The sequence below is a fragment of the Pituophis catenifer genome, unplaced genomic scaffold (assembly GCF_029215685.1).
Source record: "Pituophis catenifer annectens isolate HBS135680 unplaced genomic scaffold, rPitCat1.0.hap2 SCAF_10, whole genome shotgun sequence".
Classification (NCBI taxonomy): Eukaryota; Metazoa; Chordata; class Lepidosauria; order Squamata; family Colubridae; genus Pituophis; species Pituophis catenifer.
The window spans coordinates 18,043,141-18,065,213 of NW_027256890.1; the positions used below are offsets into that span (position 1 = coordinate 18,043,141).

The 22,073-nt window shown below is 45.6% G+C and overlaps 2 protein-coding genes across 2 annotated transcripts; both read right to left on the reverse strand.

Annotated features, from left to right (window-relative positions):
• Window positions 1–1,328: 1,328 nt before the first annotated feature.
• Window positions 1,329–16,415, reverse strand: LOC139322192 (semaphorin-7A-like). The gene is made up of 14 exons (XM_070951203.1): window positions 16,328–16,415; window positions 10,838–10,977; window positions 10,461–10,514; window positions 8,935–9,030; window positions 8,705–8,810; window positions 8,000–8,098; window positions 7,352–7,491; window positions 6,204–6,379; window positions 5,234–5,342; window positions 4,064–4,265; window positions 3,441–3,556; window positions 2,808–2,977; window positions 2,562–2,617; window positions 1,329–1,685 (listed from the first exon to the last, which is right to left on the reverse strand). Exons 1-14 carry the CDS (start codon window positions 16,413–16,415, stop codon window positions 1,354–1,356), a joined length of 1,884 nt encoding a protein of 627 aa, XP_070807304.1. The 3' UTR covers window positions 1,329–1,353.
• Window positions 16,416–19,610: 3,195 nt separating this feature from the next.
• Window positions 19,611–21,431, reverse strand: LINGO4 (leucine rich repeat and Ig domain containing 4). Its single transcript, XM_070950913.1, has one exon. It carries the CDS (start codon window positions 21,429–21,431, stop codon window positions 19,611–19,613), a length of 1,821 nt encoding a protein of 606 aa, XP_070807014.1.
• Between the last annotated feature and the right edge of the window lie 642 nt (window positions 21,432–22,073).

Genomic DNA, 22,073 nt, shown 5'->3' on the forward strand with positions numbered 1-22,073 from the left:
ACATGATTTATCTCTCATAAAAATGGAAATATACAGATGACAGCCACCAATGAACTACCACTTCCTGTTTCCCGGTGCACAATTCTTCTGTATAGAGCTGAATTTGACAGTAGCTTTTTTTTTTTTTAGCAAATCTGTGCTACAGCAGGCTCGATAATATGATTCAGCCAGAGAGCCTTTGAGAAAATAGAAATCGTCACCCATCCGAGTTTAGAAGCCCCCAGAGTTAATCCATGGAAAGTCCACGGTGGAACAACTGGACACGCAGACACACAAAGCAGTTTAGAAGTTGTCACATTGGATGCAGCACAGCTTGGTGCAAACATACTTCCTGGATGCGATGCCTTGGTGCTTAACTGGAATCAAAACCTGTGTCGCACAACTCAAAATGGACATTTGCTACTATCAAGCGATTCTCGTAGCCGACGGATCCAACTCGCTTATAAAATACAATTAAATACGATTCGATTTTTTTCCCCTTTCCGGCCACAGATGCATCTCCAAGTCTTTAAAGGTGATGTTTTCTTATTATATCGGAGGAATGTCGGTGCAAAAATAAGATTTTTGGAGTCCGGGTGTGAGTTGAACCCTTGCCGCAAATTTAAAAAAAAAAACGCCAAAGTTGTGAATGCAATTTTTCTACACTTTTCTCCCTTTGAACTAAAAGGCATCACTGGCTCGGATCTTTGTGGCCATTTTTTTTTTCTTAAAAAAATTGCAGTTGCGTAGCACACATGCAACATGAAGAGTTAAAAAGACAGGATAAGACCTCATGCCCGGAATATATTTCTTGCAAAAAACCTGGAAATATTTTGATCTTCAATCAAAGCTGGAAGGAAACCGAGTCGGCGAAGGTCACCAGGTAGCCAAATGAGACCCTCATTCCTTAGAGGGACTTCCTTAAATTTCATTTCCAGATCAGAATAAACTCATCCATCGCTTTATCTCCCCAGGAAGAAACCCCCCCCACATTTATTTTCCTGGCACCCATAAGTGCCACCTCCTACCACCTACCCGTACCACTCCTACCCGTAAGTGCTACTCTCCTACCACCAACAAATCTTCTGCTCTTCTGGAAATGACAAACCTTGTGTCTACGGCTGGACAGCCTGGTGACCCGGGGGGTGGGGTGGGGGAGCAAAAAACGCACGTGCGAAGCTGCCAGATGGAGACCCGGGTCTCTCTCCTGGAATTTGGAGTCCTCGGTACGGCCGAGAGCATCGGTAGGAGCGGCTCGATGTATCCAAAGCCAATTCTTTTCTTTTTTTCTTAATTTAAAAAAAGGACAGCGATGGAAAAAAGATTTCTTTTGGCAGTGTGATGGGATCCGCTCCTAGCTACGGATCTGGTGATCTATAGCAAGAGGATCGTGATGGCGAGGAACGCGGTGCCAGAAAGCATCAGAGCGAGCTCCGGAATGACTCCGCTACTCAGAGTGACCTCAAAACCCATAATTTCCTCCTTGTAGCCTTTTTCTCTAGCTGTGCACTTAAAGACGCCTTCGTCGATCGGCGTGTGCTGCCCAAAGCGAAGCGTGCAGGATTGGTCCTCCATGGCACAGGGGTAAACCTTCTTGTCCTTGACCCAGCTGTAGCTGGCGTGGTGGGACTTCAGCGGGCAGGGCAGGTAGATGTAAGCTGTGCGATCTACGCTGACTTTCTTGATGGCGTCCTCAGCTAATTTTTCTACCGGGCCCGACGTTTAAGGAGAGAGAAAGAGTAAGGCAGAGAGAGAGAGAGAGAGAGAGAGACATTCAACACAATGACAAGGAATAGCTTTAAGCTCCCTGACCAGGATGGTCGAGTTGAAAAGCTTGAAAGGATGGGCTGGAGGACAGGCCGTGACTCACCTCAACCTTTCTCCATTGCATTGCCCAAAATCTTAAGGGCAAGGATGCAGAAGGGACAACCCAAACGACCATATGTGGCTTAGGAAGGCTTTGAATCAGAGGTGGGTTTCAGCCGGTTCTAGAGAACCGGTAGCGGAAATTTTGAGTAGTTCGGAGAACCAGCAAATACCACCTCTGGCTGGCCCCGCCCCCATCTATTTGCTGCCTCCCGAGTCCCAGCTGACCGGGAGGAAATGGGGATTTTGCAGTAACCTTCCCTGGAGTGGGGTGGGAATGGGGATTTTACAATAACCTTTCCACGGAGTGGGGTGGGAATGGAGATTTTACAATATCCTTCCCCTGGTGTGGGATGGGAATGGGGATTTTGTAGTATCCTTCCCCTGGAGTGGGGTGGGAATGGGGATTTTATAGTATCCTTCCCCTGGAGTGGGGTGGGAACGGAGATTTTGCAGTATCCTTCCCCTGCCACGTCCACCAAGCCACACCACGCCCACAGAACCGGTAGTAAAAAAAAATTGAATCCCACTACTGCTTTGAATACCTTCCAGGTGAGGAAAAGGCATATAAAATACACATTTAATCAAGCCAACGTCTTCCCTCGTTCTCCATTTGAGATCAACCTCCTGTGACAAGAGGGAGGGCCCCTCCTTAAGGCCACCTCACCTCCACCCTTCCACCAACAATCCGAGTTCCTGCAAGGGGACAGAGTTACCTTCCGTTGCTTTGCAAGCCTGAGTGGTGCTGGATAAATCCAGGTTCTGAATCAACCTGTTGAAGGACAAAGTGGGAACATCTCAAGAACTTTGCTGCATCAAGCCAAAGCACCCCCTAGTCCTGTACTTCGTTTCTCCCTAGTTAATGACCCCATACTTGGTGTTAACTAAAACCTTCGGTCATAAAAGTGTGTCAGAAGCTCATGCACACAACGTTCTCCCTCCCTTCTTGGCTTTTGACCCACCTGTTGGTGTGGTTTTCCTGGGAGACGGCGGAACAAGTCTTTCCAGCTGCATCCCACCCACAGTAAGGGTCCCGGGCCAAGATGCAGTTCCAGCAATTTCCATTATATTGGCTGCAGTCTTGCAAGGGTAGACGCGTGACTTCAAACTCAGTGCTCACGTAGAGATGGCCCTACCAGAGACAAAATGGGTTCTAGTGTAAGGGGGAAGAAAGGAACTCCGTGAAGGAGGCTGTGGAGATCTTCTCTGGTCCTAGGAAAGGAGACAACAGTTCCCTTCCTACGTTGACTTCTCTGTGGTGGACAGAGTTCCTTTGGCAAGGGATGAAGTTCACAAAGATGATTCCTCAGCCATGGGAGTAAAAAACGTATTAGGAAGGAAGTCTCTATTCTTCTCACTATCTAGGACCACCAGCAGATCTGGAAAATGTATAGTTAACGTTAAGGATCCCTTGACATTCCTAGCTATGTATCTTCACCTTGTTTTAGGAGGTGGAATTCAAATACCAACTCTCGTCTTTGTTGGCCACGCAACCAAATAAGCTGGGAGATATTACCTCCCATGGTGCCTGCTCAGCTCCCAGCATTTGCCCCCCGAATGTTGCACACAACCAACAGGTCTATTCTTTATCTTACCGTGGTGGCATCCAGGATCATCTGAGTGACGGGTGCTTCAGCCTTGAAGGGGCTTAACTCAGCAATGATCACCGTCTGTTCTTTGCTTCGGAGGACTTTATGGATCTTCCCTTTGGCTGTCACCGCAAAAAAACCCCCCCAGAACTCTGGTTAGGTGGAAGGAGACCACAACGGTTGTTGTCTTTGTGATAGATGCAGGACGTCTTGCTAGAAAAACCTTGGGTCCATCCATCCATGGGGTGAGGATGGCTTGCCTTTAAGGATGGGGAAGGAGCAGGGCTTAATTTGAGACTGGATGCATAAATGAATCAAGAACCTCAATAGATTTCTTCAAAGTCTAATCTCATTCCTGTCACTAGAGTTGAAGACTCTAGAAAGAGTGCAGAGAAGAGCAACAAAGATGATGAGGGGACTAGAGGCTAAAACATATGAAGGCTGCAGGAACCTGCTCCCCTCTCCTGGCACACGATGGCAAAAAGGTTAGCCATCACTGGTATAGGGCTTCCTGCCTAAGCAAAGGGTTGGACTAGAAGATCTCCAAAGTCCCTCCCAACTCCCTCATTCTCTTCTTCTGTTGTGTTTAGGTTTTGTGGGTCACCCACTTCCTTACACAACAAACCCACCAGTTCCAAGGAAGAGGACATCATGGGAGACATTGTTGGCATCTCGGGCCTTGTCCACCACCACCTGAGTGTACGTATCGTTCATCTGAAGGACATACAGAGGCTGCTCCTCATCTGGATAGACCACGGCTTCTAACTCTGGGTGGTCCTTAATGAAGGCCAGCATTTTGGCCAAGGAAGAGCTGGAATCTGGCGGAACACACTGTGGTTGGAGAAGGAAGGAGGCATGAGACATTCGTGGCGAGAAGGACATCCCGAATTTTAACCCAAATTCTGTCCGATCATGCAGAAAAGTCGCTTCCTTCAGTTATTCTACAGAGGAATCATTGAGTCTGTCATCTGCACCTCTATAACTGTCTGGTTTGGCTCTGCAACCCAACAAGACAGACACAGACTTCAATGGATCATTAGAACTGCAGAGAAAACAATGGCTACCATCCTGCCTTCCATTGAGGTCCTGTGTACTGCACGAGTCAAAAAGAGGGCTGGGAAAATATCTACAGACCCCTCGCATCCTGGACATCAACTGTTTCAACTCCTACCCTCAAAACGACGCTATAGAGCACTGCACACCAGAACAACTAGACACAAGGACATTTTTTCCCCAAATGCCATCGCCCTGCTAAACAAATAATTCCCTCAACTCTATCAAACTATTCACTAAGTCTGCATTACTATTAATCTTCTCATCTTCTCATCGTTCCTATCACCCATCTCCTCCCACTTATGACTGTATGACTGTAACCTTGTTGCTGGTATCCTTAAGATTTATATGTTTCCTAATATGATTCGATTGCTTATTTGTTCCCTACGACTATCATTAAGTGTTGTACCTTATGATTCTTGATGAATGCATCTTTTCTTTTATGTACACCGAGAGCGTAAGCACCAAAGACAAATTCCTTGTGTGTCCAATCACACTTGACCAATAAAGAATTCTATTCTATCTATTATTTTCCTGGCCCATTAATTCCAAAAGGCATTTTTAGAAATAACCTCTTGATCTTAACTCGCAAATGCCAAATATTTTTACATAATCATTGAATATAGCAGAATTGTTCAGGGCAGCAGGAAGTAAAACAAAATTAAGTGGCAATCAGACACTTAGAGTCCTGTTTGAAAACAACAACAACAAAGTCACCGAAAGGCAGAGTCTCCAATGAACTGTACCGTGCCAGGTCTAGGATGAGGGACGGAGCCCGGAGCATCCTTGAATTTGGAAGTTTCAAAATAGGAGCTGATCCGATTCATCGAGTAGGAACAAACCGCAGAGGAGCCCCTTGGAAGAAATAAAGCATATATTAAAAATAATATTGGGTGTTGAGTTTTGCATCAGTGTATCCTGGTCCCAAGTCACAATTCGGATTTTGCGCATAAGGAACACAGCCTGGGAATTTCAGTACCACGGACAGCACCCAAGCAGAATAAAGGTAGTCCTTGACTCAACAACAGTTTGTTTAGTGACAGTTCAAAGATACGACGGCACAGAAAAAGGTGATTTAGATCCATTTTTCACGCTAGGGATCCTGCTGTCATGTGATCAAAATTCAGAGCAATTAGCAACTGACTCACATTTATGACAGTTGCAGTGTCGTGTGATCACCAACTGCACCCTTCCGACGAGCCAAGTCAAGGGGGAAGCCAGATTCACTTAGCAACCGTGTTACTAACTTAATGACCGCAGGCATTCCCTGAACAGCTGTGGCAATGAAGGTCGTAAAATGGGGCAAAATTCACTTGAGAAATGTCTTGCTTAGCAACAGAAATTTTGGGGTCAGTTGTGGTCGTCAGTCGAGGACTACCTGTATCAGCCTGGAAATTTCAGTACTATGGACAGCACCCAAGCAGGCCCTCTGCCTGGGAATTTCAGGACCACGGACAGCGCCCAAGTAGACAAGTTGCTCCAGCAGGGAATGGATTTAAAGGCTATGCTGAAAAGATTCTTTCTTTTGGTTGAACTTGAAGTATTTCCTCCTTAGGGTCCAGATTAAATCTCCCATCCCCCTGCCCCCCCAAAGTGAATTCCAGCATAAGCAACATCCCAAGCCCAGAAGACCTTATTGATTGGATGCATCCTCAACCGCGATAGGATTCCAGATCCAACTTCCCGTTGACCTGTAGGCCGTATCTCACCACTCACCATGGGCTGGAGAAGACCCCGTACAACGTTGTCTCGGCCTGGCCCTCCTCTCTGAAAACGAAGGTGTCCTCCAGGTGGTGGAAAAGCAGAGGTTGGTGGGGGTTTCCACACACCAGCCTAGCTTTGAGGAAGGTGCTCCAGAAATCCCCCGAGGCTGGTTTCTCTCCCTGATCCATCTGGACCCCCCCAAGAGATAAAAGACACACCCTGAATCTCAATTCTTGAGATTTTCATTCCTTTCCATCCCATAAAAGAGAACATCACTTCCTACGATCCGGAAACAAATTCAACCTTCTTTAAGCTCAGATTGGTTTTCCTTAGATGCTCTCATCTGCCCATATTTTCCAAAGATGCTCAGGTTAATCATGGACCATCTTGACCCTACAGATGAGGTGGGACCCCCCCTTTCCCCCTCTTTCCTGGCCTTCCCGAAAAAACATCAAGACCTGGAACTGCCAACTAGCATGGGGAAGGGGGTTGCTGTCTAAGACCATCATGCAGCTCTGGGGGCTGTTGGTATCTGGAGGGCACTTCCTCCACCTTCTTAAACACTTAAATCTTCGTGGTTCTTAACTTTTTAAACTCTGTTTTTAATACGGTTTTATTAATTAATTCAATGTAGATGCTGCCCGCCTGACTATTGAATAGACTAAAATAACAGAGCCGGAAGGGACCTTGGAGGTCTTCTAGTCCAACCCCCTGCTTAGGCAGGAAGCCCTACACCACTTCAGACAAATGGTTATTCAATCTCCTCTTAAAAACTTCCAGTGTTGGAGCATTCACAACTTCTGGTGGCAAGTTGTTCCACTGGTTAATTGTTCTAACTGTCAGGAAATCTCTCCTTAGTTCTAGGTTGCTTCTCTCCTTGATTATCAAGTGACTCCGTGCAGCGTATAAATTTAATAAATGAATAAATAGACTACAAACAGAGTTTAAAAGTCTAGCAGGACGAAAGTTTTTTAAAAAAGTTTTGATTTGGTTCTGATTGGGAAACTGCCCAGAGTCATTCAGGTAAAGATGGGCGGTGCAGAAATTTGATTGATTGATCAATCAACCAATCGAAATGTCATTCTATACACTGCTTTACCAATCCCTTACACTTGCCCCCTGCGCCCTCGATAAGACAGAAAACCCCTCCTTTTCCCAACCTTGCACACGCGTCCAAGCCAAACTTTGTACAGCTCCTCATCCAGACCGGCTGACCGGTTGACCTCATTGTAGAAGAAGAAAATTTCGTCTTTCCTTCGGTCTTTATGCGGGAAGAGGGCTGCTCCTTCAAACTCAGCATCTAGGACAGAAAATTCAGGATGAGAGAGAGAGAAAAAAAAAACCCAGCCCAGCAGGTTTTATAATATATATAATATAATATAAAAATAATTAATAAATAATATATTTATTATTAAATATATAATTAATATAATTAATAATATAAAATAAAATAAAAAACTTGGGAAAAAAAGTTAGTCACATCATTGTTTAAGTGAATCTGGGTTTCCCATTGACTTGGCTTGTCAGGAGGTCGCAAAAGGGGATCCCCTGATCCGTTCCCCCCCCCCAGGACACTGCAACCGTCATAAATGTGAACCAGTGGCCAAGTGTTCAAATGTTGTGACCACAGGGATGCTACAAAGGTCATACGTGTGAAAAACTGGTCATAAACGTGAAAAATGGTCATAAGTCCCCTTTTTCAGTGCCGTCGTAACTTTGAACGGTCACTAAATGAACCGTGGTAAGCCGAGGATTCCCTGTACTCCATTTTCAGGAAAGTGGGAAAAGGATCAAGGAATTTTTCTTACTGCTGAGCCAACTGTCCCTCGTCTTGATCCCTTTTTTCCGTCCGTAACTCCTCTGGAAGGAACTTTTATTCCCGGACAAGGCGGAGTAGAGGCTGTCTTCTGAAATACGGAAAAAAAGCCAGAGCTGAAATCTGGTTTTTTAATATAGAAATGTTGAATGTGTCACGCGTGATGCTGATTTGATTTCTTTTGCTTAACCTCCGAGCCCTGATCCTGCTATTAGGAGGGAAAATAGAATAGAGTAACAGAGTTGGAAGGGACCTTGGAGGTCTTCTAGCCCAACCCTCTCCTTAGGCAGGAAATCCTACACCACTTCAGACAAATGGTTATTCAATCTCCTCTTAAAAACTTCCAGTGTGGGAGCATTCACAACTTCTGAAGGCAAGTTGTTCCACTGCTTAATTGTTCTTAACTGTCAGGAAATTCTTCCTTAGTTCTAAGTTGCTTCTCTCCTTGATTAGTTTCCATCCATTGCTTCTTGTCCTGCCCTCAAGGGCTTTGGAGAATAGCTCGACTCCCTCTTCTTTGGGGCAGCCCCAGAGATAGATAGATAGATAGATAGATAGATAGATAGATAGATAGATAGATGATAGATAGATAGATAGATAGATAGATAGATAGATAGATAGATAGATCTAAAATAACAAGCTTGAGATTTGGAAAGACATTTTAAAAAGAATTTTGGCTTGTTCCGGAGCCCCTTACCGATGGCGATGGTGACGGCATTTTGCAAGGGGGAGGATGAGACGACATTCTCCCCCAGCATGGTGAAAATTTGGCCCTGGCTGCTTCTCTGCAGTGTTGTGTTGACCTGAAAGAAAAAGGGAACCAGAGATCAGCCTGCCCATAAAAGCAGTTCAATGATACCCTACCGATTCTTATGGGTCCCCCTGGTTGCTCAAAGCCCCTTCTATATTGGTTGCCTAGCCCCTTACCAGAATCCAGCATTTGGGAGAGCCCGCATTCGTGCCACAGACCAGGGTTTTATCTTCTATCCTTTCAATCATCTGGATGAAGTTGTCGCAGTTGCCCTACGAATGGCAGAACAGAGAAAATAAAACCTATCCAACTCAACCCAACTCAACCCAGCCCAACCCATCCAGCTCAGCCCAACCCAACCCAGCCCAACCCAATAAAATCCTACCCAACCCACCCAACCCAATAAAACCCAACCCAACCCAACCCATCCAACCCAGCCCAACCCAACCCAACCCAACCCAACAAAACCCAATCCAACCCTATGCATCCCATCCCATCCTACCCCATCTCATCCAACCCAACTCAACCCAACCCAATAAAACCCAATCCAACCTTATGCATCCCATCCTATCCTATCCCACCTCATCCAACCCAACCCATCCAACCCAACCCATCCAACCCAACCCAATAAAACCCAACCCAACCCAACCCAATAAAACCCAACCCAACCCAATAAAACCCAATCCAACCCTATGCATCCCATCCCATCCCACCCCATCTCATCCAACCTAACTCAACCCAACCCAATAAAACCCAATCCAACCTTATGCATCCCATCCAACCCAACCCAACCCATCCAACCCAACTCAACCCAACCCAACCCAATAAAACCCAACCCAATAAAACCCAACCCAACCCAATAAAACCCAATCCAACCCTATGCATCCCATCCCATCCTACCCCATCTCATCCAACCCAACTCAACCCAACCCAACAAAACCCAATCCAACCCTATGCATCCCATCCCATCCTACCCCATCTCATCCAACCCAACTCAACCCAACCCAATAAAACCCAATCCAACCTTATGCATCCCATCCTATCCTATCCCACCTCATCCAACCCAACCCATCCAACCCAACCCATCCAACCCAACCCAATAAAACCCAACCCAACCCAACCCAATAAAACCCAACCCAACCCAATAAAACCCAATCCAACCCTATGCATCCCATCCCATCCCACCCCATCTCATCCAACCTAACTCAACCCAACCCAATAAAACCCAATCCAACCTTATGCATCCCATCCAACCCAACCCAACCCATCCAACCCAACTCAACCCAACCCAACCCAATAAAACCCAACCCAATAAAACCCAACCCAACCCAATAAAACCCAATCCAACCCTATGCATCCCATCCCATCCTATCCCACCTCATCCAACCCAACCCATCCAACCCATCCCAACTCAACTCAAGTGAACTCAGCCCAATCCAACCCAACTGTAGCTAAGTCTTCTCTGGGGGTCGCTCTGTGCCTGGAAATGGAAGTAACTGGAGGAGATAAAAGTCCTGTCAAGCTATCAGTTTAAGTTGGCTTAAGAAGTTGGTTCTCGCCAACTAGCCAACTAGCTAAGACCGGGTCATATGTTGGATTTGAGGAGATGGAAACTGTCTCTGTTCAGATGCAAAGCCTCTCCAACATCTCCCTTCCCTTGGAGAAAACATCCATCCCTTTTCAACCTGAGCGGCCAGCTCACCTTCTCTGCTCTCTTACAATCCTTCTCGGCCTTCTCTTCGACACGCACTGGCACCTGGGCACCAGACAGGGAGAGAGAGACACACACACAAACACACACCTTGAGCCTTGTGAATTTGTTATCACAGTCATTAAGCAAATCATTTGACCATTCAGCCAATCCGGCTTTGTTTATTGGAAGCTGGCTGGTAAGACCCCACAACCGTCGAAAATCTGAACCGGTTGCCAACACCCAAGTTGTGAGCCCAGGAGCACAACAGGGCTGCGTCGGTCCTAAATTGCTTTTTCCCAATAGCATTGCAACTTGTTGTTGAAAGAAACGGTCATAGGTTGAGGACTATCCGTAGGAGATTTGGATGGTGGGATGGGATGGCTTACCTCCGTGGGCGTGATTTCAGAACCCACAAATGTCAGAATCCACACAGTCCCTCGCCCTCCGACAATCAGCTGAGGGGACCCAGCCTCATGGAACATAGCCATCAGCCGTTCCTTCTGATTGAAAGTTCGGGTCACGGCATCTGGGGGGAAAAAAATTAAAAATCTTATTAAAAACAACCACACGGATTGCAACCCAGTTCTGAGAACTCACCCCGTGGTTCTTCAAATCCATTCAACTCCAAACTTCAGAGCCTCTGCCAGCCATCCTCACAAACTGCTGGGTTTTTTTTTTCAATCTCTGCCCGTCTTCAACCTCTTAATAATCTTAATATTTCAATTTTCAAATTCTTTTTAATGAATTTAATGCAGTAATAACAATGGAAAAAAAATGTATAATTTTGCAGGTCAGTCCCCACTGTTCGTCAAGGAGATTATTTATTTATTTAATTTTTATTTGATTTATATGCATTGGAACAATTGGAGTTCAGACCGGATGTGGCTTCCAAAGTCTGATCCTGTGGGATAGACTGCCCTGGCAGAGGGAGGCTCCAACTCAGCCGTTCTGCTTCCCAGATTGGCCTCTCCCGGCTGCCAACAAACCACCATCGACGGAAAGACCTGAGATTCCTTGCAACCTCTGGCCCTCCAAGCTTCTCTTTAACCTCTCCCAGAATAAACATTTGCTCCAGATGTGCGCTGGAGGCCTCCTGGTCAGCAAAACTACCCCTCCTTGGCGATGCTAACCTGGAAAAAGGCCGTTTCGATGGCCCCTTCTTCCATTTTCACTTGTGGTTTGCAGTCCGGAATGGGCCACTGTGCCACGGCCACCCCGCCCTGGGAGAACAGTTACACTAATATCCAAGAACTATCGGAATGGACTCATTAAAGCCAGGACAGCATGCAATGTGAATGACCCAAATTAAAATATATACCCTCTTTCCCCGAAAATAAGACCCAAGTGGAAAATAAATCGTAGCATGATTTTTCAGGATGCTCATACTCCCCAAAATAAACCCCAGTTAAGATTGTCAGCCAGACGGATGCATTTATTCCCCCAAAATAAGACCTAACCAGAAAATAAGCCCTCATGTGCCTTTCAGAGCAAAAATTAATATAAGACCCGGTCTTATTTTTAGGGAAACACGGTATATATTTTAATTATTTTCAATGCTTGAGTTGAATTGTTGATGAACCTTTTGCAATCGGTCCCAGCCTCCGGGAAATGCACCAAGGGCTGGCATGCACCCTTCACACGCTAAGATTGCACCCGTTTTGCTAACTCCTGCCGAAACCAAGACAATCAGGGTTTGCCAAAAAAAGGAAAAAAAAAAAAAAAAGCCATCTCGGTTTATTTTAGCCGGCTTGGATGCCGACTGCATATTTCATCGTGGGAAGGATCGCTCAAAGCATCCAGAAGCTGCAATCTTTCTTAATCCATTATGCCAATAGATGGGCTCGGGGAGACGCTGCCCGCTTGGGCCCCTGGCAAATTGCAAAAACAACAATATAACCGACCCCCCCCACCACACACACACCAATCAGTCACAACAAGGGACCACACCTTGTTGTGATTGGCGCCCTTCGCATTTTTATCCAGGGGAGGGCGAGGCGAAGGCGCTTTGGGTTTGCAGGGCTGAGTCACACGGAGGGAAAGTCACCCCCCCCGGAGCACTGTCTGTTTTTTTCTTCATTCCCCCCCCCCCCAACTCTCCCCACCCCACCCTTTTGCTGTGCTACATATCTCGGTTTTTATCTGCATTGCAGAGGGGACTCAAATCATTTTGACCTGCTGGAGCAAAATCTCTTCTGCTTCCCCCCCCCCCCCACCACGTAAGAGCTGGAAATCCCTGGTCTGCTTTGCAAAACTACGTGCCATTCGGCTGTCCTTGCATTGGGAGAAGGTGGCGGGGAGAGCAAGGGAACAAAATTCATTTGGAGGGTTTTCTGAAGTTTCCGAAAGATGCCCTAATTAATTCATGAGCTTTCAAGTTGCCAGGTTTTTTTTTTTTTTAAACCAAGATCTGATGCCCCTTAAGAGCCGAGTTTTGCTCCCGGGGTAAGAAAAAACCCTCCCACTTATTTTGCAACTTTGGAATCAAGGAGAAAATCAAGGGGAACTTTGTCCAGGGGAAAATTATTATTATTATTTTTTGCTCTCTCCAAACTGATGACACTTTGCTGACTTTCAATGTTCTGTCTTTACGTGCAAGTGGATTGGGACCTTACTTAGACGCTCTCCTGTTAAATATATATATATTTCCCCCCCCCCAGCCCCCCGGTCTTTACACAGGAGGAAATCGGCCCAATTTGGGGCTTGCAAAAGGGTTTTTCGCTGACTTAAATAGAACCTCCAGTTGGAGAGGCAGTCTACCTGTTCATCTGGAAAGGGAGGCTTTCTGAGAAGGATCCCGTTGATCTCTGCGGGGAGGTTAGACTAGAGCTGGGTTGCCTTCTGATCTGATCCGATTATCACGGAACTGAACATCGGAAGGAAATAACTGAAGATTTAATTGCTTTCTTCCTTTTTTTTTTTTTTGCGGTTCATTGAATTGTTGGGAGTCAGACAGACCGATAAAACAGGAGGGTTGTGGCTTGCTGTGTACAGCTTAAGTAAATCACTCCGAACAGTTTTTTTGTTGGAGCTGGCCTTGAAAACATTCGTTTCAAAAAATAAAATAAAATTGGGACGTTAATCCTCCATGGATCAGCGCAGTCTATCTGAGCGCCTAGGCCCCAGAATTCCAGAGAAAGCAACCGGGGCCGTTGAATCCCTTTCTTCTTTCCCCCCTGTTTTTGGAGGACTTGTTTACACATCGAGGGACTTGGGCCAACTTTCATTTGAATTTTATACCGAATTCCTTGCCAATGGGGGAGCTTTAAAGCAGCGTTGAAAATGGGCAGATCTGGCAACAGTTTAGCAGCCATTCTGCGGCTGGAAAGGTGGGGGGGGGATGCCCTCCCTCCCAAAAAAACCCCAAGTGCCTCTGGAGCTCAATTTTGAGGGCTCGGGCACTTTGCCACACTGTGCATCACAAAATCTCCGCCGGCGCCAAAATATTTATGTTCTGCAAAAGAAACGACAAGAGCCAGCTGTTTAATCTCTCCTGCAGGAAAACCTCGCTTAGAAAAATGCACCTAAGAGAAGAGGCCATAAAATCTCTCTGCAGCAAAACCCAGAATCTGCTCCTCCCTCCCTTCCCGTCCCTGTTTTCTAATGTCTAATTATTTCTTTCTAATCCGGGAGAGGAGCAACCCTAGAACGAAGGGAAAAATTTCCCGACGGCAGGAAGGAAGAACAAAAAAACCCCCAAATGGGCCTTTTCCTTAACGGTTGGATAAAAAGACGTATTTTCCAAAGCACCAGAAGAAGCGACAGATGGAAACGAATCAAGGAGAGAAGCAATCTGGAATTAAAGAGAATTTTTTTTTTAAACAATGAGGACAATTAACCAGTGGAACCCCTTGCCACCAGAAGTTGTGGGCGCTCCAATATGGAAGGTGTTTAAGAAGAGATTGGACAGCTACTTCTCTGAAATGGCATAGGGCCTCCGGCTTGAGCGGAAGAGGGTTGGACTAGAAGACCTCTAAGGTCCCTTCCAACTCTTATTATTCTGTTTTCTGGTTGTGCAGATGCCAAAGAACTTCCCCACCCCACCCGCCCAATCTCAGGCGTCTAAATTTTCAAAGAAGCAAAACGTGAATATCCTTCACCTTGGATCAATTTTTTAAAAAATTGTCAGTGAGCAGTGCAACATTTCTTTAACGAGGAATAAATCCACCTAGCTTGTACATCGGGATTCTAACCTCTATAATGTAGCATATTGCTTCACGTAAATGAACTCTTTTCCTCTTGGAAGCCTGGTTGGTGCTTCTTTGCAAATTGCACCCTGCTGCTAGTCCTCAAGGATTTCTCTAAAATCCTACCAATGCTTTTCTAAACTCCTTTTCTTCCAGCTTCCCTCTTGGCCAGCGAATGGTGGGTTTCAAAGTTCATTTGGTTGAAAGGAAGGGCAGCATTTGTGCCCAGCAGCTCCAGGCACTGCACGCAGGGTTCCTTCCCCTAGTTTTTTAGACACAACAACCCTGCCAGGTAGGTCAGGCCAAATGAGGTGCTTTTGTATCTGAATGTAGGGAGACCCACATTTCCCAATGAAATCCATTAACTCGAGTTCCGAGAATATGGAGTAAGTGGCCATTAGTCTATTTTCTAAAACGTTCATGACTCAGCATAGAAGGATTGGCCTAAATCAGACGCATCCTTGCTAAGAATTTTAAATTGCTTTTTGAGGTTTGCTTGCAGGGGGAAAGGGTTTGAGGCAGAGGTTAGGGGAGAAAAAAACCCAACCATTTTGCAACAGGATTAGAGTGGTTTGGTTGGTTGTGTTTCTTTTTCCCCTTCCTTTCTTTTTCCTGCTTAAATTCAATATCCTGCCTTAATTCAATATATTCATTAAATGAGGGAACAGGATGTTTTCGGTTCTTTGGAGAAGAAGGTTTGAGAAGACGGAAGGATTTGCTGAAGAGCAGCTGGGCTTTTTCAAAACCCTGGCATTTAGAAATTCAGCCTACTCACGCATCCCTCTGCAATCTGAAAGGGGATGCAAAATAATAATAATAATAATAAAATAAAACATTTGCAGATCTCAGCTCCTTGGGAAGGACCAGAGAGGTAGATAGAAATGCCAAATCCAGACTGAACCACTGGCTGACTCTGCAAACAATCCTCAGAAGAAAACAGGTGACCGACGGGAATCCAAATATGAATAATAATAATAATAATAATAATAATAATAATAATAATAATAACAATAATAATAAAAGAAAGCTCAGTTTTTGAATAATAATAATAATATTAATAGAAAAAGAAAGCTTACCTTTGGAAATAAGAAGGAAAAAGCTCATTTTAGCAATTAGAATCATAATAATAAGAGAAAAAACCCCTCACCCCACTTTTTCCAATCAGCATTATAGAAATTATAGGAAAAAAACCTCCCCTTTTGGAATCTACATAATTGTAATAGGAAATAATAATAATAATAATAATAATAATAATAATAATAATGCCTCATCTTTAGGAATTACAGTGATTAAAATGATAGAAAAAAAGCCTTTGGCATAATAGTAGTAGTAATAATGATAATAATAATAATAATAATAATAATAATAATAATAATAATAATAATAATAATAATAATAACCGAGGATGCTGGCAACAACCCATATCAACCATCAGTGCCAGTCAATATTTGTGACACATTTTTAAATGTTCAGTTGACGGAGTTTCATGTTTAATGAACAAGAGATAATAATAATAATACAACTTTAGAAATTACAGTCATAAACATTACAGGAAAAAGCTTTTGGGCATCAAAATAATAATAATCCTGGGGAAAAAAAACCAACCCTTACCTTTAGGAATTACGTTTATAAAAAAGACAGGAAAAAGCCTTTGGCGTCAAAATCATCATCGTAATAAGAAAGGAAGCTTACCTTTCGGAATCAGCCTCAGCCGGGGAATATTCTGTGAGGCGCCCAGATAAAAGAATGCAAAAAGGCAGAAAAGGAGGAAAGACCCCATTTTTGGGGAGGCTGGCTGGAACTCTGCAAAACGGGGCAATTTCAGAAGGGCTGAAAATTCAATTCAATTCAATCCTTGCAGGAGATTTCTTAAAAGGCAGGAGGACCTTATTCTGCCTGGAGCCAGTGCCGGTCTGCGCCTCCCTTCCTTCTCTGTTTTCTAATTTATAGTCCAATTAAATAAAAAAAAAAAGAAAGAAAGAAAAAAAAGAAAGAAAGAAATGAGGATCCATCAAGAACCGGCTCCCTCAAGCGGCCGGCGGAGAAGAGCAGAGAAAAAAACAGAGATGTTGTCACTGAAAAAGAGATTTGCAGGCAGCAGGGAAAGGATGACAACAGAAAAAACGGGACCGAAAACCTTTGCAAGAAGAAATGAAATATGGAAGGGGTGGGGGAAGTCATTAGCCATGCAGCCCCTGCGGGGGAATTGCAAGCAGAGAGGGCCGCTTGGGAAAAGATGCAGGATTTTAAACTATTATTATTATTATTATTATGACGTCTGGGAGGTGATGGGGAGTGAGTTGAACAGGGACTGCATTGGACACCAAATGAAACATGTTGGGAATTGGAGATATGGCCAGATTTTCAGAGAGGGACCTTCCTTCCTTGCCTTCTGTTCCTTCCTTCCTTCCTTCTTTCCCTTCCTTCCCGCCTTGTTCCTCCCACTGCTTTTCTTCCCTCATTTTTCCTTTCCTTTTTCCTTCCTTTCTTCCTCTTTCTTTCTACTGTCCTTTATCCCCTTTCTTTCCTTCCTCCTTTCCCTTTCTTTTTCAATTTCCTTCCTTCCTCTGCTTTTCTTCCGTTTCTTTCCTTTCCTCTGCTTTTTTCTTTCCCTTCCTTTCTTCCTCTGCTTTCCTCCTACTCTATTCTTCCCTTTTTCCTTCCTTCCTTCCTCCCTTCCCTTTCTTTTTTGAAATTCTTCCTTCCTCCAATTTTCTTCCCTTCTTTCCCTCCCTCTGCTTTTTTCTTTTCCTTTCTTCTTTCTTCCTACTGTATCCTTTATCCTTTCCTTTCTTCCCATTTTCCTTCCTCCTTTCCCTTTCTTTTTCAATTTCCTTCCCTCCTCCCTCTGCTTTCCTTTCGTTTCTTTTCTTTCCTCTTTTTTCTTTTCCTTCCTTCTCTATCCTTCATCCTTTCTTCCCTTTCTCTCCTTCCTCCCTTCCCTTTTCAATTTCCTTCCTTTCTTCCCCCCTCCCTCCCCCCCTCTTTTCCAATTCCCTTCCCGTCTTCCTCTCCTCCTGCAGAGCACTTATGGGAGACCCCAGGCTGAAATTCATCCTTTCTGCTTCGCCATCTCCTGGGGGGGCTTTCAGCCAAAATAAACCGCTCGCTGGCTCGATCAATAAGGTTCCCTCTTGCTGTGTCATCCTTGTTTTCAAGCGAAAGCCCCTTGCCTTTCTCCAGGAGGGAGAGGTTTTGGAAGCCGGGCAGCGATTCGAGAATCCCTTGTTCCTCCTCCTGAACGTCATCATGGTAGCCCACCCACCCAATTTTCTAATTTTCTGCTGGCTGGAATGAACGCTGAACCTCGCAATGACAGTCATCTTCATAAGCCCTTCCTCGGCTTCACCAAGGATGCAAACCAGGCATCATTTTCTCAGCCGGCAATTTAACATTTGCAAGATCGGCCTTTTCCTTCCTCAAATTTCCCTTCCTTGGCCTGGGAGAATTCAAAGCAGGGGTGAAATCCAGCAGGTTCTGACAGGTTCTGGAGAACTGGTAGCGGAAATTTTGAGTAGTTCAGAGAATCAGCAAATACCACCTCTGGGTGGCCCCAGGAGTGGGGAGGGAATGGGGATTTTGCAGTATCCTTCTCCCAGGAGTGGGGTGGGAATGGAGATTATGCAGTATCCTTCCCCCAGGAGTAGGGAGGGAATGGGGATTTTGCAGTATCCTTCCCTTGGAGTGGGGAGGGAATGAGGATTTTGCAATATCCTTCCCTTGGAGTGGGGAGGGAATGGAGATTTTGCAGTATCCTTCCCTTGGAGTGGGGAGGGAATGGGGATTTTGCAGTATCCTTCCCTTGGAGTGGGGAAGGAATGGGGATTTTGCAATATCCTTCTCTTGGAGTGGGGAGGGAATGAGGATTTTGCAATATCCTTCCCTTGGAGTGGGGAGGGAATGGAGATTTTGCAGTATCCTTCCCTTGGAGTGGGGAGGGAATGGGGATTTTGCAGTATCCTTCCTCTTCCACGCCCACCAAGCCACGCCCACAGAACCAGTTGTAAAAACTTTTGCATTTCACCACTGATTCAAACCCACTTCCGTGCAGAAATTTCCAGGAAAAGCAAGGACTACCGATAAGACAACCACGTTCCTTTAAAATGGGGCACACTTCAGTTCCCTAATACAGGTAGACTTACGACCATTGAGCCTCAAACATTCTGTTCTTAAGCGAGGCATTGCCCCGTTTTACGACCTTTGTTGCCACCGTTGTTAAGTGAGCCCCTGCAGTTCGGTTCCCCAGCCAGATGCGGGGACTTCAACTCCCAGAATCCACCCGTCAACAGGTGAATTTCATCACCCAAAATGCCTCAGCCAGATGCATGGACTTCAACTTCCAGAACCCCCCAATTAGCAGGTGTGGACTTCAACTCCCAGAATCTCCCAGCCAGCATACCTTTTAGATTTTTTTTCAATGAAAAAGAAACTTCTACAAACTTCCAACTGCTCTAAAACTGCCCGATTGTTCTTACAGAGAGTGGATTCTGCTCTGTACAGACTTGGAGAAAAAAAATAAATAGAATTGCTCAGATTAATATAATAATAATAATAATAATAATACCACCACCACCCACTAGATGTTTCAGGTGCAAGAAAGAATGGCATGTATTTATTAATAAACAGGCTGAGTTGACAAAAGTCCCTGAATTTTGGTTACATCTGAATTCATATCTTCTTTTCCTGTAATTACAGAATTATTTCCCTATTCGTCATTTCCTTGGAAAAAAAAGTTTGATGAGCAGTTAAGGGTTTTTTTTAAAAAAAAAATGGCAAGGGAGATGTCACTCAATCCGTTGCTAGTTTTTAAAATATATATATATCCTAGCTGTGACTCCAGGTGAGAGAAAGATGGCATATTGGGGTGAACCAAAGACATGGTTGCAATTCTCAAAAAGCCAGCCCCCCCCTCAATTTATCTGCTTGAACCTCTTGGTGGAGAAGAATGAACGTGAAGAGCTGCCACCTCAAGAGTTCATCTCGGCTTTTTGGGTGAGGTTCTTTGTGGCTTTTTGGGAGAGGGTCTTCGTTGACCCACGATGGCCTTGTAACCTCGGGAAGGACGGGTCTCGGCCTGAATCACCTGGTGAGTGACATTCCCTCGGCCTCTGCTGTAGAGGAAGATGAAGGTGAAGCAGATGAGGACGGAGCAGAGAAAAGGGACAATCCCGATGGTCAAGATGCCCAGCCAGATGCTGGCGTGGAGGAAGAAGATGGAGGAGATCATCGTTTTATTGCGCAGACCGAAGTCCTTCCAGACCAGGGACTGGTTGAACAGAGGAACAAGAACCTGGAGAGAAGCTACCATAGAATCATTGCCGGCCGCGTTGCTCGCAACACAATGGTAGAATCCACTGTCTTCAAGCAGGGCATAAAGAATCTTAAGAGTCCCATCAGGAAGGACGGTTGACCGGCCTTTGCCAGTTGAGTCTAAGGTGATGTTTTGAGGGTTCACCCAAGAAATACTGGGTGGTGGATCTCCATCACCGCTACAAGTCAAGTTGGCCTCCTCCCCTTCTTGAACAACCACTTTCTGGAAGGTCTTCTTCTCAATCGTAGACTTCCGACAGGTGAAGTGGTGTGCCAGAGCACTGGAGAAGTCATGGAAGACCTTCTCTCCTCCTTCTTCTGAGCTGGTGGCGCAGATGGGCAGCTGAGCCTCAAAGTTCAACCTCTGTCGTCTCTTCAAGATCCAAAGGAGGCGACAGTCACAGGCCAAGGGGTTTTGGTCCAGCCGAAGGACTTCTAGGTTCCCCACCGAGTGGAAGACCCTTTCTTCAAGGGTCTGCAGATGGTTGGCTGAGACGTTGAGGAGACGGAAATGGACAAGGCCTTCAAACGCATTGGCTTGGATCGTGGCCAGTCGGCCACCCGTAAGGTGGAACTCTCGGAGGCGGGAGAGATCCAGCAACTTCCTTCCACGGATCATTGAGATGGGATTGTAAGAGAGGTCAAGGAGACGGAGATGGGCCAGGTGCTTGATGGCCCTATAAGGAACATCATGGAGGTTGCATCTGACGATGTACAAAGAAGTGAGGTTGAGGCCAGAAAGACTTTGGGGCTCCAGAATTTTCAAGAAAGGCCACTGGTTGATCTCCAGAATTTTCAACTGATGGAGTTTCCGAAAGGAATAGTTGTGGAGGACTCTGAGGTTGAGAACATGGAGATGAAGCTCCACCAGATGGTGAAGGTGGGACAGGGCCTCGGTTGGCAGGCTGGTGAAGTTGCATTTTTGCAGAGTGAACCTCCTCAGATGTTGGAGGCCTTGGAAAGCCTGACCTGAAATCAAGACCAGAGGATTGTCCCTTATGTCCAGGCTCCCAAGACTGAAGAGGTCTTTGAACGTGTGATCCAAGAAGACGAGGATCTTGTTGTCCCTCAGGTCAAGAACGGAGAGGTTGGGCAGCCCTGTGAAGACCCCATCTGGGACCATCTTCAACTTGTTGCCCGCTAGTCGGAGGGTCATGATCTTCTGAAGGCCGTTGAAGGCCCCCTGTTCAATGTTGGAGATGATGTTGTAGCTGAGATCCAGCTCTTTTAGGGCTTGGAGACGGGAGAACATGCCCTGATGTAGGGTACGAAGGCTGTTTTGGCTTAAGTCCAAGAATTCTGAATCCGGGGGGATCTTGACGGGCACAATGGTCAGATTACGGCTGTTGCAGAAGACAACTTTCTCCTGAACCAAACATTTGCATCTGAAAGAGCAGCTCTGTCCAGATCCCACCAAGAAGATCATCCCCAGAAAGATTTGGAACCAAGAGGACGGCAGATCCGTCTCAGAGGTCTTGCTCAACATCTCGAGAACTTCCTGAAACAACAAGCTAAACAACACAAAGGCACCAACAGTTAGAAGGCATCAACAAACAGGAAGAAGAAGACCTACCATACTGAAGCTGGATTTTGAACATCTGGAAAGGAACATTTGCAGTTCAAGATGGATTCCCCCCCCCCCCATCTTGGGTTTTCTTACCTAAGTAAGCCACATCTGAGAAACTTTTGGGGTCTTAAGAAGGGGGGGGGATGTCCACCTATTCTCCAAAGCTCCTGAAGGCAGGACAGGAAACACCAGATGGAAACTAATCCAGGAGAGAAGCCACCTGGAATTAAGGAGAAACTTCCTAACAGTGAGGACAATTCACCGGTGGAACTGTTTGCCACCAGAAGTTCTGGGTGCTCAAAACACTTTTAAAGGAAAGACTGGACAGCCACTTGTCTGGAATGGTCTAGGGTCTCCTGCTTGATCAGAGGGTTGGACTAGAAGACCTTCGAAGCCCCTTCCAGCTCTATTCTGAATGATGGAACGCATACATACAGGGCTGGGCTGCTGGGGGTTCGTAGGGGTTCGGGAGAACCTTTAGCTAAGATTCTGTGCAGTTCGGAGAACCCCCAAATCCCGCTCCTGGCTGGCCAGGAGTCTCCACGCAGCCCGTTTTGGATG

Bases quoted from the DNA above. Each gene is read 5' to 3' on its own strand.
- LOC139322192 (XM_070951203.1), bottom strand. From the start codon at position 16,415: ATGGGGTCTTTCCTCCTTTTCTGCCTTTTTGCATTCTTTTATCTGGGC. The intron at 10,978-16,327 runs GTAAGCTTCCTT...TTTTCCCCCCAG, and splicing joins GCTGAGGCTGATTCCGAAAG to ATGCCGTGACCCGAACTTTC. The intron at 8,099-8,704 runs GTAAGGGGCTCC...TCCGTATTTCAG, and splicing joins TGCCGTCACCATCGCCATCG to AAGACAGCCTCTACTCCGCC.
- LINGO4 (XM_070950913.1), bottom strand. From the start codon at position 21,431: ATGTTGAGCAAGACCTCTGAGACGGATCTGCCGTCCTCTTGGTTCCAA.